General features: G+C 40.5%; 1 protein-coding gene across 7 annotated transcripts in view; it reads left to right on the top strand.

Annotated features, from left to right (window-relative positions):
* Window positions 1–17,337, top strand: part of IFT88 (intraflagellar transport 88) — a 149,207-nt gene that overhangs the window by 83,408 nt on the left and 48,462 nt on the right. For all 7 annotated transcript variants that reach the window (XR_008630244.1, XR_008630245.1, XM_055139367.1 and 4 more), the window contains 4 exons: window positions 1,122–1,230; window positions 5,244–5,394; window positions 5,866–5,981; window positions 15,676–15,728. Coding sequence is in view for 5 of the 7 variants with exons in the window: in XM_055139367.1 (XP_054995342.1) it covers window positions 1,122–1,230; window positions 5,244–5,394; window positions 5,866–5,981; window positions 15,676–15,728 (429 nt within the window). In the remaining 2 variants the exon portion in view is untranslated. The remainder of the gene's footprint in view (window positions 1–1,121; window positions 1,231–5,243; window positions 5,395–5,865; window positions 5,982–15,675; window positions 15,729–17,337) is intronic.

Below are 17,337 nucleotides of genomic sequence, written 5' to 3'. Positions count from 1 at the left end.
ACGCCCAGCGGTACTTAGGGCTAACTCCTGGTTCTGCACTAAGGAATCACTCCTGACAGGCTCAGGAGACCATATAAAGTGCTAGGATCAAACCTGGGTCGGCCGGCCACATTCAAGGCAAGTGCCCTGCCTACTGTACTATCCAGTCTCAGAATTTATGAAAAATCATCTTTTATTTTTTGTTTTCTGGGGGTGGGAGGATGCAGTGCTCTGGAGCTACTTCTGACACTATTTAAGGGGCACTCCTGGAGGTGCTCAGGGGACCATGAATTGCTGCTAATCAAGCCAGGGGTAAACCTCTGGCAGGCAAACACCTATCTGTACAAGGCCAGCCAGTCTTTCCCTGGCCTCTGGGAACTTTTGTTTCAAAGCTTAGTTGATGCTTCAGTTTAATTCAGAATTTGTTGTTGTTGTTGTTGAGCCTGGCAAGTTCCCCGTGGCTTATTCAATATGCCAAATACAGTAACAGTAACAGTCTCATTCTCTTGACCCTGAAAAGAGCCTCCGATTGTTGGGAAAGACGAGTAAGGAGAGGCTGCTAAAATCTCAGGGCTGGGATGAGTGGAGATGTTACTAGCACCCACTTGAGTAAATCGATGATCAACAGGATGATAGTGATACAGTGAATCACTAAACCTGATGGCACTTTTTTTTTCTTTTTGAGTCACACCTGGCTCTGCACTCAGGAATCACCTCCGGCGGTGCTCAGGGGACCATATGGGATGCTGGGAATCAAACCTGGGTCAGCTGCGTGCAAGGCAAATGCCCTATCCACTGTACTATCACTCCAGCCCCTGATAGCACTTTAATGCCTGCTTGTCTTTACTTAGAAAGCTTCTATTCCCCACTTTTTTTTTTAAGTCATTGACAAGAGTGATAGCTAAGACATGCCATGCCCATGTTGGTTCTGAGTTGGTCCCCAGTGCTGGGTGGTCCCTCAAGCACCTCCAGTGTAGCTCTGGTGACTTACTAGGATGTACTGGGAATGACCCCTCCCCTAATATTGGCTTTCTAGTCTGGGTGAATATTTCTATTTCAAGATTTATTTTGTTGTTCTTAGAAAATTTCTATAGTAGAAGTGCTTGTGTACAGTACTTACAGCTCTATTTTTTCTTTTCAAGGTCTTACCTACAAAAAGTTAAATAGATTTCTTGAAGCTTTGGACTGTTTCCTGAAACTTCATGCAATCCTAAGAAACAGCGCCCAGGTTCTTTACCAGATTGCGAATGTGTATCCTGTGTGAAAAACTTAAGCTCTCCAGTCACTCAATTAATGACTGAGTAGCAGCTATTAAGTAAGCTTAGCCACTGAAATGATTTACAAGGACAATATTAAAATGAAACTTCAGGTTATATATGTGAGTTACAGTGTTTTAAAAGATCATTTGAATTGTAATGAAATAAGAGTAATTGTTTGAAAAGAAAATATTATTAATTTGGGGAAATTAAATGTAAGTAGTTTTTTTGATATTTTGAGTACACAGAAGCTATTCATTTGAGTCTTAAAGGGCAGCATTCTTCAATTTTTCATACCTCTGAGCCGACATCTTCCCTGTGGACCAGTCCATATGTCAACACGTATAACCAGGGCAGTAAACTGGGGATTTTTTAATTGAATCACTGTGAGATACAGTTACAAAGCTTTCGTGTTTGAGTTTTGGTCATACAATGGATCAAACACCCATTTCTTCACCAGTGCATATTTTCCACCACCAAAATCCCCAGTATGCCCCCACATTCCAAGCCTTCCCCTGCCTGTGTGGCAGACAATTTCCACAGTACCCTCTCTCTACTTTGATTACATTCAGTGTTTTGACATCCCATCACCATTCAGACCGGAAAGGCAATGCTATTCAGTTTATTTTGTGTTGCTTGTGATAAATAGCATAAGATGTCGCATGGCCGCAAGAGTGGCTGGGCATTCCTGGAATTCCAAAATTTTAGATTATTAGGATCTGGAGAGATCTCTGCAGCGAGCAGCTCGGTTCCGAGATTCTTTAGTTTGTCTCTAGGTCATGGCCATTACGGAGCTTAAATAGTAGCCAGAGGCAGTTTGTGGGCGTCATCTCAGGGTCTCAATGGGGCAGGGGGCGAGAGGGACCAGCTTGTCCCCTATTCCGTGAAGCCTGGCATTTGCCATTACTGCTCCCACATACCTGGGCTTTTCACTGGGTTCTGGAAGATGGTGGCCGCTGGGGTTCCTAGGGGGCAGGTGGAGGGACAGCACCTGCTCCTGTCTGGAATAGCCCGGTGAAAGTGGCCTGGTGCAAAGTCCAGAGACATCTCTTCGGTGGGCAGCTCTGTTCCGAGATTCTTCTGTGTGTCTGAATTGCAGCCTTTCAACACCTGTAGACCAAAAGCCCATGAACTAAAGGTTGAAGAATGCTATTACAGCGCATATTGTAAGCAGTAACATAGTGCTATTAATAATATTGATTGAGTCTGGATAATTTATTTATTTTAATCTCACATAGAAAAGTGACTGAATATATAACTCTCCAGAACCTTCACCCTGCGAAACTATTCAGCAGCTTATGAGTTCAAACATTCATTCCTTTCACTCAGTAGTCACTGTACACTCTGTGTGTAGTCTTCCATTGGGAACTCTGGGGAGACTGTTGCATTCCTCTTGTGTCCTTGTACTCAACAACACTTAGCTTTCTGTAGTTTTTTTTCTCTCTAACCTCAGTTCGGAATATAGAGATTTGTTAGGGTTTTTTTGTTTTGTTCTTGCTTTTGGATCACACCCAGCGATGCACAGGGGTCACTCCTAGCTATGCAGTCAGGAATTATCCCTGGCGGTGCTCAGGGAACCATATGGGATGCTGGGAATCGAACCCGGATCTGTCACATGCAAGGCAAACGTCCCACCTGCTGTGCTATCGATCGAGCCCCAGTTTTTTTATGTTAGTGTTTTACTTTGTGAAAAGTACTCTGTTTTTAAAAAAATTGACCGCAGAAACATTAGGAAGAGTTAGAATCTTTACTGGGGGGAAAGGTTATGAGCCACTCCCTGTGATATTGGGGACACACTGCTCCAAGCTCTGTGCTCAGGGGACTATGTGGTGCCAGGAATTGAACCAAGGCCAACCACTTGCAAGGCAAGTACTTAACTCTTGAACTCACTCTCTGGCCCTGGAGAGGGTTAAAGTCTTAACATAGTTTTTCGATGGTGAGGGAGGGAGTGGGTGGGTCTAAGACTGCAGTGCAGGGACGGAGCACGGGCACTCACAGGTCAGGGACCTCAACTCCACTTTCAAAGCCTTGTCCCCTTACATCAGTTCTAAGCTTATTATTATCTTGAGAGAATTGTTATATATTCAGAAGAAAGTTATTATTTATTATGATGTGTTCCATGAATAACTTTAGTACAGTATTTTTGGTAACATTTTTAAGAAAAAATTTTGTTGGACCAAAGTACTATAGCTCACCTCTGTTCAATCCCCAGCACCACATATGGTCCCCTGAGCACTGCCAAGAGTACCAAGAGTAATCTCTGAGTGTAGAGCCAGGTATAAGTCCTGAGCACCACCAGGCCTGGCCCAAAAACTTCAAAGAAAAAAAAATAGTTTTAAAGCAATTATTTTAGCCATTTTCTGTTGTGCGTGCGGTGTGTATGTGGGTGTGGGTGTGTGTGAAGCAAGGTTATTTCATTTTTTTTGTGGGGATGGTGAGGGTTTGGCCTTTGGACCACAATGAGTTGTTCCTGGTGAGCCTTTGGGGTCTATATGTGGTGCCAGGAATTGAACCCAGGCTCGGTGGCATGCAAGTCAAGCCCTCTATTCACTGTACTATCTCTGCAGCACCTGAGTGTAGTTTTTATCGAATGAAACTTGCTAAGAAAGATGTGAGAGGAGAGAAAGAGGGGAAATGTTTGTTCAAGAGAGCACAGTCTTCTCCAGAGTGGAAATAATCAGAGAGACATAGAAAAAAAGCAAACCAAATATATGTGCAAGAGAGACCATGGGCTTGAAGAGCAAGCTTATATCGGCCATTTAACTTCTCTGAATTTGCCCCTGTCATGATCTTATACAGTTCATGATCATTTTGGATCCAGTTGAGAAATTAATGTTTCAGGCTATTGGACTATATTTCTTGAATGATATTTTTCTCTTAGGGTGGCATCTGTCATCACTGAAAATAAAATTCCTTGGGGCCAAAGAGATAGCACAGTGGGTAGGACACAGTGGGTAGTGTCTTGTACACTACTTACCTGGCACCCTGTATGTTCCCAAAGCCCCACCTGGAGTGATCCCTGAATACAGAGCCAGGAGTAAGCCGAGGACAGCTGGGTGTGGCCCAAAAGCCAATGAAACAAACAAAAACCACTTCTTTTTCAGTAAAACTTTTGGTTGTTATATTTTTATTTCATTAATGTATAATATTTAGCAAGTAGTCAATAAATGTTGATGTGAATAAATTATTTGAATGAAGAGAAATTGTTAGAAACAAAAATGACAAAATAAGAACTCCCTGTCTGGGGCTTAAGATCTAATGAAGGAAAACACAGGATAGTGTTTCATATATATGTGTGTGTGTGTGTGTGTTATTTTTATATCATAACATATATTTCACATATGTATTTTTATATAACACACATATTTCACATATATGTGTGTTGTTTTTATATAACACACATATATTTATATGTATATTTATATATATAACACATATATTTCACATATATGTGTGTTGTTTTATATAACACACATATGTGTGTTATTATATATTTATATATAGTTTGTGTATATTATATATGAAACTATATATATTTATATATAGTAGTATATATACTACATATAGTATTTCATATATATGTTATTTTTATACAATAACACACATATTTCACATATATATTTTTATATAATAACACATATATAATATTTCACATATATGTGTTATTTTCTTAGTCTAAAACACATAGAGATAAAATTGAACATATATGCAGAAATTTTTATTCAGGACAAGTTTTTGACAGTGCTTAGAATAAAATGGCAAACTAGTTGAAAGCTGAGGTTTTATCTTCTTGAATAGTAGTGAAGTAAACTACATATTACAGAAAGGGTGTTATTTACAGTCCTGTTCCACTTTTTCAAAATCCAGAATAGGCATACTAAATATTGCTATAGGCTAAGAAATACTGGAATAGGCTAAGAAATAATTTTATTGTAACATGGTTTTAGATTTAATGTTTCATCAATAAATTTAGAGATTCTATTTTATCCTTAACTGAAATTACCCAAGATATGAATTAATGGAAGATCCCAATCAAGCAATTGAATGGTTAATGCAGCTGATAAGTGTTGTTCCGACTGATTCTAAAGCTTTGTCTAAATTAGGAGAATTATATGACAATGAAGGAGATAAATCTCAAGCCTTTCAGTATTACTATGAGGTATGTGCATCATCTTACTTTCATTTTCATCTTAATTTTATTAGCTCATTTGAAAGTTTTAAAGCTAAAGCATCCCTCTTATTTTTTTAATTTTGAGGTAATTATTAGTTTTAAATAATTATTTAAAATAAACTGACACTTAGTCTGTTAATTTTAAAAAATGAAATATGTACAAATTACTTTTTTATTAAATGATTTTTCATCTCTTTTCATTTCTTAGATAATTTTTCATCTCTTTCTATGCTATTATTTATCCTGGCATCAAAAATATTAGATAATTGAAAAATATATTTAATTTAGGCTTCTAAATATTATATAATTTTGAATAATATAGTGCTTATGATTATGCTTTTATGAAAGGAATTTTACCTTGAATAAAATAATCTATGCAGTAGGTTGAATGTTCAGGAGGTATAAATAAAATGTTTATACCTTACCTGCTGATATTGTCACTTTCTATGTTTTTTCCAGTCATATAGGTATTTTCCTTCTAATATTGAAGTTATTGAATGGCTTGGAGCTTATTACATTGACACACAGTTTTGTGAAAAAGCAATTCAGTACTTTGAAAGAGCTTCTCTTATACAGTAAGTTACTATTAATGTTATGTCTGGGGCCGGAGAGATAGTATAAAGGGTAGGAAGCTTGCCTTGCGTGCTGACCCTGGTTCAGTCCTTCAGTCCTTGGCACCGCATAAGGTTCCCAAGCTCCAGCAGGAGCAATCTCTGACCAAGAGCCTAGAGTTAGCCCTGGACACTGCCAGGTTTGACACCAAAACAACAAAAAAATGTATATATGTGTATGTATGTATATACAGCAACAACGCAAAAAACTAAAAAGAGGCTGCTAAAATCTCAGGGCTAGGACGAATGGAGACGTTACTGGCACCCGCTCGCACAAATCGATGATCAACGGAAAGACAGTGATACAGTGATGTATATACATACATACACACATATATACACGTGTATATAATGTGTTTATATGTATTGTATAGATATGTATGTTATAGGGTGCAGAGAGAGGACAGCAGGCAGGAAGCTTGCCTTGCACGTGGCCAAACCATGTTGTTTCCAGCACCACGTATGGTCCCCTGAGCCCACCAGGAGTGACCTCTGAGCTCAGAGCCAGGAGTAAGCCATGAGCACGACCAGGAGTGTCCCCAAACCAAAGTAAATAAATAAATATCTTGCATTATAATTTAATTTTATCTCTAGAATTCAAATCTGGTATTAGTGAGCATTCATTACTTCCTTTTTATCACAATCACATTCTATTTTTTATGACAGATATATTTCTTTTTTATCCGGAAGTTTTAAAAATACCTTCCCTTTAAATATGTTTGATTTACTTATAAATTTTCCTCTTCCCTTTTCTTTAGTTCTTCTTGTGGTGACCACAGGCATACACTCGGTTGTCACACTCACATGCTCATTGGGGCTTGCACACTCGCTGCAGTGCTCACATATACTTGGTCACAGTGTGCTGGGGGTTGCACACTTTTCTGGAGGTACCCCAGAGCCAAGGGTAATGGGGCAATGCTGGGTGGCAAGATTGCAGCCTCATGCATGCCAGGCCGGCACTCTCTCACTGAGCCTTCCCCAGACTTGGCCCAGCTCCTAATAATGCCTTCTTGAATGTGCGTTTCTTTGTGTGCTTTTTTAAATTTAGGCCTCAGGATGACTGTTTCAGTCCCTGAATCAAGTTTCATTTCTGAAACAGTTCTGATAAAAATATGTTGTACTGATTTCAGTTTACAATTAATGTTATATGTTAAACTTTGTTTGAGGGCAAGCAGTGCTTAGGGCTGTGCACTAGGGATCACTTTTGACAGACTCAGGGCACGTGTGTGATGCTGGGAATCACACCTGGGTGAGCCACACGCAAGGCAAGCACGGTTCTCTCTCTCCGGCCCTGTCCCATCCCTTCTTAGAACTGTTTTTGTAGCATTTTAAATCAAATATTTTGCTTTGTAGGTGCTGTTTTAGGGAATTACAAAGCTAATTGCCAATCAGAGAGGGCTAGTTTTAATATAATTACATGCTTGAAACCACAGCTGACCGTAATCTCTGCCCTGAGACTGTTCTTCCTTAGTCACTCCATCTACCACTGCTCATCCATGACTTTTATTTATGAATGTCTTCTGTTGGTTTCATGGTCATTTCCTTGTCTTGTTTCCATGCTCTTGCTCTTAATCTCATCAATAGTCTGACTTCCCTGACTTCATTGATCTTTACTTCCTTTGTAGTTCAGCCACCTAGAACCTTACACGATTTTATTATTACCCATCATGTTTATACCAATATAAGCATCATCGTATCCAACTGTTTGAGCATAACCTCTTGTCTTTCCAGCTTCTATATTTTCTCCTTTCCAACAGGCCTTTCCTTAGAAAGATTGAGAGCGCCAATATCTAGTCCTTTTTAAATATCTCATTATTTCCTGATTTTATTTCTAAGAATTTTTTTTTAGCATGCTTAAATAATACAGTCTATTCCCATTCTTGCTGTCTTTCTTAGTGACTATTTCTTTTTTTGTTTTTCCCTTTCTTTTTCTTTTTTGGCACACCTCACTGTGTTCAGGGCTTACTCCTGACTCTCTACTTAGAAATCACTTTAGGCATGGCTTGGAGACCTTGTGCAGTGCCCCGGATCAGACCCCGGTTGGATATAAGCAAGATAAATGGCTTACTTGCTGTACTATTTTTTTTTTTTTTGGCTCTTTTCTTCTATGCTTTGCTACCCCATATGTTTCTTGACATTCAGTTTGTGGATTAATCCAAGGATTTCTTCTGTTTTTATACACAGTCAAGGAAACCATTCCTGACAAATGTGAATTTATGAATTGACTTCATGAATTGATGCCATACCAATCTGTATTTTGTGAACGCTGCTCCCCAGTCTTAAGCATTTCTAAGTAACCCCCATATCATGTTTCCCTTGAAAATCTCATTTTTCCCTCCTTACTTACACTTATTTACAATAAAATTTCCCAGGTCTTCTAGACCCAATTTTCCATAGAATTCATCTCATTTTCCACAGTTTATTCTTGCATACTCTATGTATCTGTCATGTAGATTTTACTTTAACAGTAAGCCCTTTTGGAGGAGGGGTGGCATTGGTTTTCGTGTCACATAGATGTTCTTTACCTTTTCCGGAGTAAATAACATCTAGTTTTGGCATCTAGTTGAATTGTCATAGTGCATATACTGATCTTGCTTTACTATAGAAAATCTTTTAAAAAATTTATTATTTATTAACCATTATTGAGGAACTGGGATTTACAATACTGTTAATAATACTTTTCATGCATACATAATCCAGTATCAGTCCCATCTCCAGAGCCCGCTTCTACATACACCAGTGTCCCAAGCATGCCTTCAGACACTTCCATATAAGACAAAACTTTCAATTCCAATGACTTTGAACATTTGTTGTTCCCTTACTATGCTTCTTTTTTATCCCACATATAGAATAGACCATACACATATAGATGCATATAGGTAATCTCCTTAAATGCCATAACATTATAAATCAATAATAAGTTTATAAAGTAAAATATATTTTTTAAATTTGTTTACTTATATATATTAAAATTACGGAAGAGTCTGGCAAGCTCCCGATAGCATATTCGATATGCCAAATACAGTGACAATAACAGGTCTCATTCCCTTAACCCTGAAAGAGACGCCATCGTTGGGCAAGAAGATAAGGAGAGGCTGCTAAAATCTCAGGGCTGGGATGAATGGAGACATTACTGGTGCCCGCTTGAGCAAATCGATGTACAACGGGATGACAGTGTATACATACAGTGATACAGTGATATATATTAAAATTTATATTTGGAAGAATTCTGTGCTAAAATATTTTATTTTATTACTTTTTATTGAATCATTGTGAGATAGATCCTTACAAAACTGTTCATGATTGGATTTCAGTCATACAGTGTTCCAACACCCACCCAACCACCAGTGTACATTTCTCAGCACCAGTATCCCCAGGTTTCCTCCTATCACCCCCCATCCCCTGGCGCACTCTCCCCCCCCTCCCCATTTTTGGGCATTGTGGTTTGCAATATTGATACTGAAAGGTTATCAAGCATATTCCTTTACCTACTTTTAACCCTCAGATCTTGTCTAGCGTAATCATTCCCAGCTATTATTGTCATACTGGTCTCTTCTCTATCTTACCTGCCTTCAGCCCCACACACACTTGTGCTTAGTTCCAACCAGTCCTCCTAACCTGTATTCCATGGCCATGGATATTTGTCTTCTACTGTATAGTTTTTATATACCACAAATGAATGCAGTTGTTTTATATATGTCCCTCTCCTGACTCATTTCACTCAGCATGATATTCTCCATGACCAACCATTTATAGGCAAATTTCATGACTAACAGCTGCATATTATTCCATTGTGTAGACATGCCATAGTCTCTTTATCCATTTGTCTGTTCTTGGGTGCTCAGGTTGTTTCCAGATTCTGGCTGTGGAGAATAGTGTTGCAATAAACACAGGAGGGAGTGCAGAAGGTGTTTCTGTTGTGTGTTTTTGGGACTCCAGGATATATTCCAAGAATGTTATTGCTGGGTCAAATGGGAGCTCAATTTCTAGTTTTTTGAGAAACGTCCATACTGTTTTCAAAACGGCTGGATTAGTCAGCATTCCCACCAGCAGTGAAGGAGAGTCCCTTTCTCCCCACATCCGCACCAAAACTGGTTGCTCTTGTTTTTTGGATGTATGCCAGTCTCTGTGGTCAGGGATGATATCTCATTGTTGTTTTGATCTGCATCTCCCTGATGATTAATGATGAAGAGCATTTTTTCATGTGTCTTTTGACTATTTGGATTTCTTCTTTGTAAAAGTTTCTGTTCATTTCATTGCCCCATTTTCTGATGGACTTGAATGTTTTTTTCTTGTGCAGTTCAACCAGTGCCTCATATATCCTTGATATCAACCCCTTATCAGAAGGGTATTGGGTGAATATCCTTTCCCATTCTGTAGGCTGTCTTTGTATCCTGGTCACTGTTTCTTTTGAGGTACAGAAGCTTCTTAGTTTAAGGTAGTCCCATATGTTTATCTTTGCTTCTGCTTGCTTGGTCAGTGGCGTTTCATCTTTGTTACCTTTAGCTTCAGTATCAGGGATGGGTTTGCCAACCTTTTCTTCAGTGTACCTTATGGATTCTGGTCTGATGTTGAGGTCTTTAATGCAATTTTCTTTCATTTTGGGTCATACCCAACAATCCTCAGAGGTTACTCCTGGCTCTGCACTCAGGAATTACACCTGATGGTGCTCAGAGGACCATATAGGATGCTGGGAATCGAACCTGGTTCGGTCGCATGCAAGGCAAACACCCTACCCGCTGTACTATCGCTCCAGCCCCTCTTTAATGCATTTTGATCTGACTTTTGTGCATGGTGTTAGATAGAGGTCTGTGGCCAGTTCTTGTTCTTTGTTTTTTGCATGTAGCTATCCAGTTTTGCCAGTACCACTTGTTCAAGAGGCTTTCTTTGCTCCACTTTATATTTCTTGCTCACTGATCAAAGATTAAATAATCAGGGGCTGGAGCTATACCACAGCTCCACCGCAGTGGTTGATCCTGGTTTGATGCCCTGAGTACAGGCTGGGGTATCCCTGAGCACCACCAAGTGTAGCCCAAACACAGGAAAAAACAAGCAAACATGATTACCCACATAATTCTTGGTGCTCAGGGCCAGAGAGATTGCTTAGGGGTTAAGGCACTTGCCCTGCCTGCTGCTGACCCTGGTTTAATCCCTGGGACCATATATGGTCTCTCAAGCACCCTCAGGGGGTGGTCCCTGAGCACTGCCAAGTGTGGCCCCGCCACCCTCCCACTCCTCCCATAATAAATGATAAATATGTATAGACATTCTCTTTCATAATGAGGCTGAATTAAGTCATCAAGCTATTGCACTAAAGAGAATGCCTGGATCAGATAATATCACTGATAAATTCTCCTGTAGTGGAATTTTTGCTTGTCAACTTCATTGGCCACTTGAGTGATCGGATTGGACATAGTGTCTAGATTTGTCTGGGAGCATGTTATCCTGGCATTTGAGTTGGTAGACTAAGTAAAGTTGATTTCATTTCCTAGTGTGAGTGAGTAGCATCAGTCCATTGCAGACTGGATCAGAACAGAAGTTATTTAATGATGATAATAGTATTATGATTAATATATTGGGCGGTGGAGAAATAGCACAGTGGGTAGAGCATTTGCCTTGCATGTGGCTGACCCAGGTTCGATTCCTCTGTCCATGTCAGAGAACCCGGCAAGCTACCAAAAGTATATCGCTCCCATGGCAAAGCCTGGCAAGCTACCCTTGGCGTATTCTATATGCCAAAAACAGTAACAAGAAGTCTCACAGTGGAGACGTTACTGGTGCCTGCTTGAACAAATCAATGAGCAACGGGATGACAGTGATACAAATTAATATATTAATGATCACTGTATCATTGTTGTCCCATTGCTCATCGATTTGCTAGAACGAGCACCAGTGATGTCTCATTTGTGCCTGTTGCATTCAGGGTCGAGGGAATGAGGCCCATTATTGTTACTGTTTTTGGGATATCAAATAGGCCACGGGTAGCTTGCCAGGCTCTGCTGTGCAAGATTCTGCATTGCTCTCTTCTGGGAGCTTTGTTTTATAGTCTCTGGATCTTGGCCGTTGATGAGATTACATGGCACTGGGGGTGATTGTGGGTGTGGCTGCCAAACTACTGGAAAACGGGGGATCTGGGTGGAGGGGGCACAGTCCTGATCTGAGCAGGTGTGGAGATCTCAGCCACGGGTCCCACATACCTGGGTTCCTCTGCTGGTTCCTTCATGCGTGAGGCTCATTTGAATATGTGGAGAGTGGCCTTGAGCTGGGTTCTGGAGGTTTTCGGCTGCTGGGGCTCTGCTTAGGGCGGGGAGGAAAAATCAACCCACCCCCCTCTGAGGTTCCCTGGTGAAGACAGCCTGGCACGGAGGCAGGAGATTCTGTGATATTAATGATAATGTATTGATAATAATAAGTGGTTTAAATGGCAATTTTTTTGTGATACGTATTTTAACTAGAATTTTTTAAATAATGCAGTATACTAGAAACCATTCAGTTGCATACTGTGGGATGTACTATGATTTACATCTTAGTTAAGCTGCTAAAAATGAGTTAATGCTATATTGTTTCATTCATGTGAAGTTCTAAAGCAGGCTAAGTGTTTTTAATTAAATTATTGTGAATTACAATATTGTTCCAACATGAATCCCTTCACCAGTTCCTACTACCCTCCACCAATATCCTGAGTTCTCTTTGTTGAGTTGCAGTTCACATTTTGGCATTGTGTTTTGTATACTTTTCATATGTATATGTACTTTACCAAAAAAAACCAAAGAGATTTTTAAAAAGACAGTAGGGGGGCCAGAGCAACAGTACAGAGGTTAAGGCATTTGCCTCACATGTGGCCTGCCCCACTTGCATCCTGATACCACTAGAAGTGATCTCTGAACACTGAGTACAGAGAGAGGAATAAACTTTGAGCACCATGAAGTGTGGTCCAAAAAAAGAAAAAAAAACAAATAAATAAACAGTTAAACTAAGGTGGAGGTCGCCTTCTCCAGATGGAATCCCAAATTCTACAAACATGGCTCCCGTATGTGGGGATCAGGACTATTTCTCCAAACCGCATGGGGTAGCTGGAACCGGACAGTTCCATCCTAGCTTGCAGCCTGCTCCTAATCCCAGAAGTCACACCCTCAACCCGCCCCAGTGCCATCTTGCTGCATTCTCAGTGAAAAGTCCTGGCCGGCGGGCACACACTGCCAGAGAATGCTCCAGACCCCAGATCAAGCTGATAACACTGGGGTGCCCCAGATGGAGCAGGTGCAGTGTCCTCACCTTCTCCAGATCTTTCCTGATATACAAAAAAACGCTCAGGAACGGTTCCTCCGTCCCTGAACGGCCATGATCCCAGAGGCACACAAACCAATCTCAGAATGCAGCGGCTGCTGGCAGAAATGCTCTTGGACTGTGAACTAAGCTATGGCCCCGTGCTGTCCAGGAGGTGAAGGGGTTTTGTCTCTCGGCCTTTTACCCTTTGAGGCAGCAAGGAGACTGCCACCTCTCAGAGCCAATTGGACAGAGAGGTAGGAGTTTGCAGTGATGGGACATGCGGAAATCTTGCCCCCATCTTGGGGGCAGGGCCGGAACCGGCCCTGCTCCCCATCCAAACGAGACCCCAAAGACCCCAAGTGGGCGCCCATGAACAACTCCTCCGCTCCTGAACTGCAATGATCCCAGAAGCACACAAACCAATCTTGGAATGCAGCGGCTGCTGGCAGAAATGCGTCTGGACTTAATTACTAAAATACCAGAATTCCAAAGCCTTGCGGCCACTGTTGCAGCCGTGTGACATCATATGCTCTTCATTATCAGCAGTAGAAAACAGATGATCTAATAATGCCTTTTCAGCAGGTCTGATTATTGGGGGAAAATTCCAAATATTAATAGTGGATTTTTTGTCGAAAATTGAAAGTAATCCAAGTAAAGAGAGAGTAAAGTGAAAGTCATCTGCCACACAGGCAGGGTGTGGGGTGGGAGGGAGCTATACTGAGGTTCTTGGTGGTGGAACATGTGTACTGGTGAAGGGATGGGTGTTTGATCATTGTATGACTGAGACTTAAACCTGAAAGCTGTGTAACTGTTCTCACAGTGATTCAATTAAAACAAACAAACTAACAAACTAACTAAGGTGAAGGACTCAGAACAAGAATTCAGGCACTTGCCTGATTTGGATCCCAGCCTCACACACAGTTCCCATGCTCTGCCACTCTCACTCTCTAATTGAACTAAGAGTAGCTCTGAGCAGCTACAGGCGTGGCCCAACACCAAAGGTGCAAACCAGGACGAATAAAGGATAGCACCGAGAAGTTCATCCCACACGGGACAAGGGGCATTTAAGTGTCATGATGCTGGGTCAACATTCTGGGCCTTATTAGTTGTACAGCTACCAAGAATTGTTCACTTGTATCACTTGTCATCCCGTTGATCCTTGATTTGCTCAAGCGGGCTCCAGTAACCTCTCCATTCATCCCTGTCGCATGCTAGTGTAGCCCAATGATATCTGCTCACTTCAGGAACAGGAAGAATTGTTAAACATCTATTAGTTTAGAATATTTCTCCAGTGAATCAGTTGTGTCTGACTCCAAATGCCAGTAACACTCCACCAAGTACTGTGCTCAAACTATTTAATAGAATTATTTTCTTAGCAAAATGTAGTTGAGGAATTCTGAAATCTTTTCTCTGGGGCTGTTTAGTGCACTAGAAAATCACCCTCTGTTCTTCCTTTCAAGCAGAAACCTGGCCAAGGAAATCATAGCTCCCAGAGCCAACTCTCTCCTCCTCTCTGGCTTTCACTCCTACACCTTATTGTGGTTTTTACTTTGAACCACCCTGAGCCCCTGGGCAGAGCCTCTGGACTGCTTCCAAGGCACAAGTGTGGCTATCCACACAGGGTCTCGGCACTCTCACTCAGATATCCGGTCTGTTGGCATCTCTGCAGCTTCATGTCTGAAAAAATGCCATCTTAGCAATATTCCAATTCTTCAGCATTGTAATTCTTGTAATTTTCAGGGAAGTTTTTTGTGCTTCTCCTGTATGCCCTTAGTAAACACCTTGAGATTTGCCTTGGCCCTGGTGAAGGCGGGTTTCACCTTCATCCATCATGTATCATTTGTGTTTGGCTTTATATGCTTCAAGTTTCATCTGAGATGTTTATGTTCATCTTCCACATTCTTCTGCACTTTGTCTTTCTCCTTTTTTTTCTTTTGTAGGTTAGTTGAAATAAAATAAGACATTGTAAAGTAAAAGTTGACAGATTTACAAACCAGAAATCATGACTCTGGTGTGCACTTATTCCAGATATGGAGATGACAGTTTTCCCTACAGTAATTCATGCAATTATTGTAACTGTTTTAGATTCTTGTCTGGATAAAAGCAGCTTCTTGCTGCTTATACTCTGGGTTGTGCACTTCCTTATTTTTCTCCGTCATTCTCCTATTTCATTTGTGTTGCCACTGTCAAGCAGAAGCCATGAGGACACCTTTTCTTGAGCTGTGGTGAAACCTTGGAAGTACCTATCGTGATTTTGAAACTATTCCTCATTGTTTCTGGAAGTGTGAAATAAGGGCTTTCTATAGGCTATTATACTGGTAAATAGTATTAAAGAGAATCATATTATTTTTGCTTCATTTCTAACTTCATGTAATTTATTTTTTTATAGACCTACACAAGTGAAATGGCAATTGATGGTAGCCAGTTGTTTTAGAAGAAGTGGTAAATAATTTTTAAATATATTATTGCTGTCTTTTAGGTAATTGTGCACATGTGTTCTGATAACATTGCTTATTTGAATGGTAATTTGATCATTACACATGCATTGTAGCATTATGTGAAAAATAGAAAATATTATATACAGAAAATATTGTGCTTAAAAAGTTAAAGGGGGTTCTCGCTTTTTGAAATATGGTTTATCAGAGATTCAACCCAAGATGTTATTCAAGCAGTCCATGCTCTCCACCACCCAAAATGAGTTTCAATCACATATTTCAGCAGAACTATTAAATAACAAGATTTCCCAAGATTAATATAATCATTGTCAGCATCCCCCCAAATTCTGAAATGTTCATTTATACTTTTATTTTCTTCATACCTAATTCTGTATGTTCTTGAATCTACTACCAAATTCAAGATATTAACTTCTATCTGAAAAGCTGAGGAGAGCCCAGAACCACAATAACTGGGACTATAGTAGTAAATATCTTTGTGTTTTCAATAACAGCTTTGTTATATCCTGTCCCATAGCACTTGTTGTGAAGCATAGAGATGTGATGGGATTTGAACCATAATATGGAACATGCAGGTGTCCAGGAAAAAACCTCTTCTACCCAGGGTCAGCACGAATTGTAAATGTTACCAGCGTGTTTGCTCCCACTTTTTTTTTAAAAAAAATTTCAGGGCTGGAGCAATAGCACAGTGGGTAGGGCATTTGCCTTGCACACAGCCAACCCGGGTTCGATTCCCAGCATCCCATATGGTCCCCTGAGCATTGCCAGGGGTAGTTCCTGACTGCAAAGCCAGGAGTGACCCCTAGCATCATCAGGTGTGACCCAAAAAGCAAAAAAAAAAAATTTTTTTTTCTGTTTTTCTTTTTCTTTTTCTTTTGTTGCTCCCACTTTTTTTTTTTTTTAGGTAAAAGGTACTTTTATTAAAATTAAACTGGTGGGGGTGAAAACCAGACTGTTGGGCTTATTAAACCCTATTTTTTTTTAATTTACTTTATTGAATCACCATGTGGAAAGTTACAAAGTTCTCAGGCTTATGTCTCAGTTATACAATGCTCAAACACCCGTCCTTTCACCAGTGCCCATATTCCACCACCAAAAAACCCAAGTATACCTCCCACCCCCCACCCCCCAACCCCGCCTGCATAACTGACAAATTTCACTTCATTTTCTCTTTACCTTGATTACATTCCATATTTCAACACAAAACTCACTATTATTGTTGGAGTTTCAACACACAACTCACTATTGTTGTTGGAGTTGACCCCCCAAAAATACGGCCCTACTGACAAGGAAGCATTTGATAATTAGTTTTCCATTGATGAGAATGAAGAGATATGAAGTCGCACGGTTTAGGATTTCTGTATTTTAGTAGTTAAGCCCAGGGAGATTTATGTTGGAAATTGTATAACTTCCCTTCCTGGGGCAGCATGGGGCAAAGGCTTAGTTCACAGTCTGGAGACATGGCTGCAAGCACTTGCTGGGACCAGAAGTCGTGTAGCTGCCTCCTGGATCTTGGTCGTTCAGCAGCAAAGTGGCCATGCAAAAGCATGGACACCCGGGTCAAATCTCGTCGGAGCGTGAGCCAGTATCGACCCCGG

This window comes from Sorex araneus, chromosome 1, assembly GCF_027595985.1.
Source record: "Sorex araneus isolate mSorAra2 chromosome 1, mSorAra2.pri, whole genome shotgun sequence".
Classification (NCBI taxonomy): domain Eukaryota; kingdom Metazoa; phylum Chordata; class Mammalia; order Eulipotyphla; family Soricidae; genus Sorex; species Sorex araneus.
Note: the sequence above shows the minus strand (reverse complement) of the source record. Positions and strands in the feature narration are given on the sequence as shown.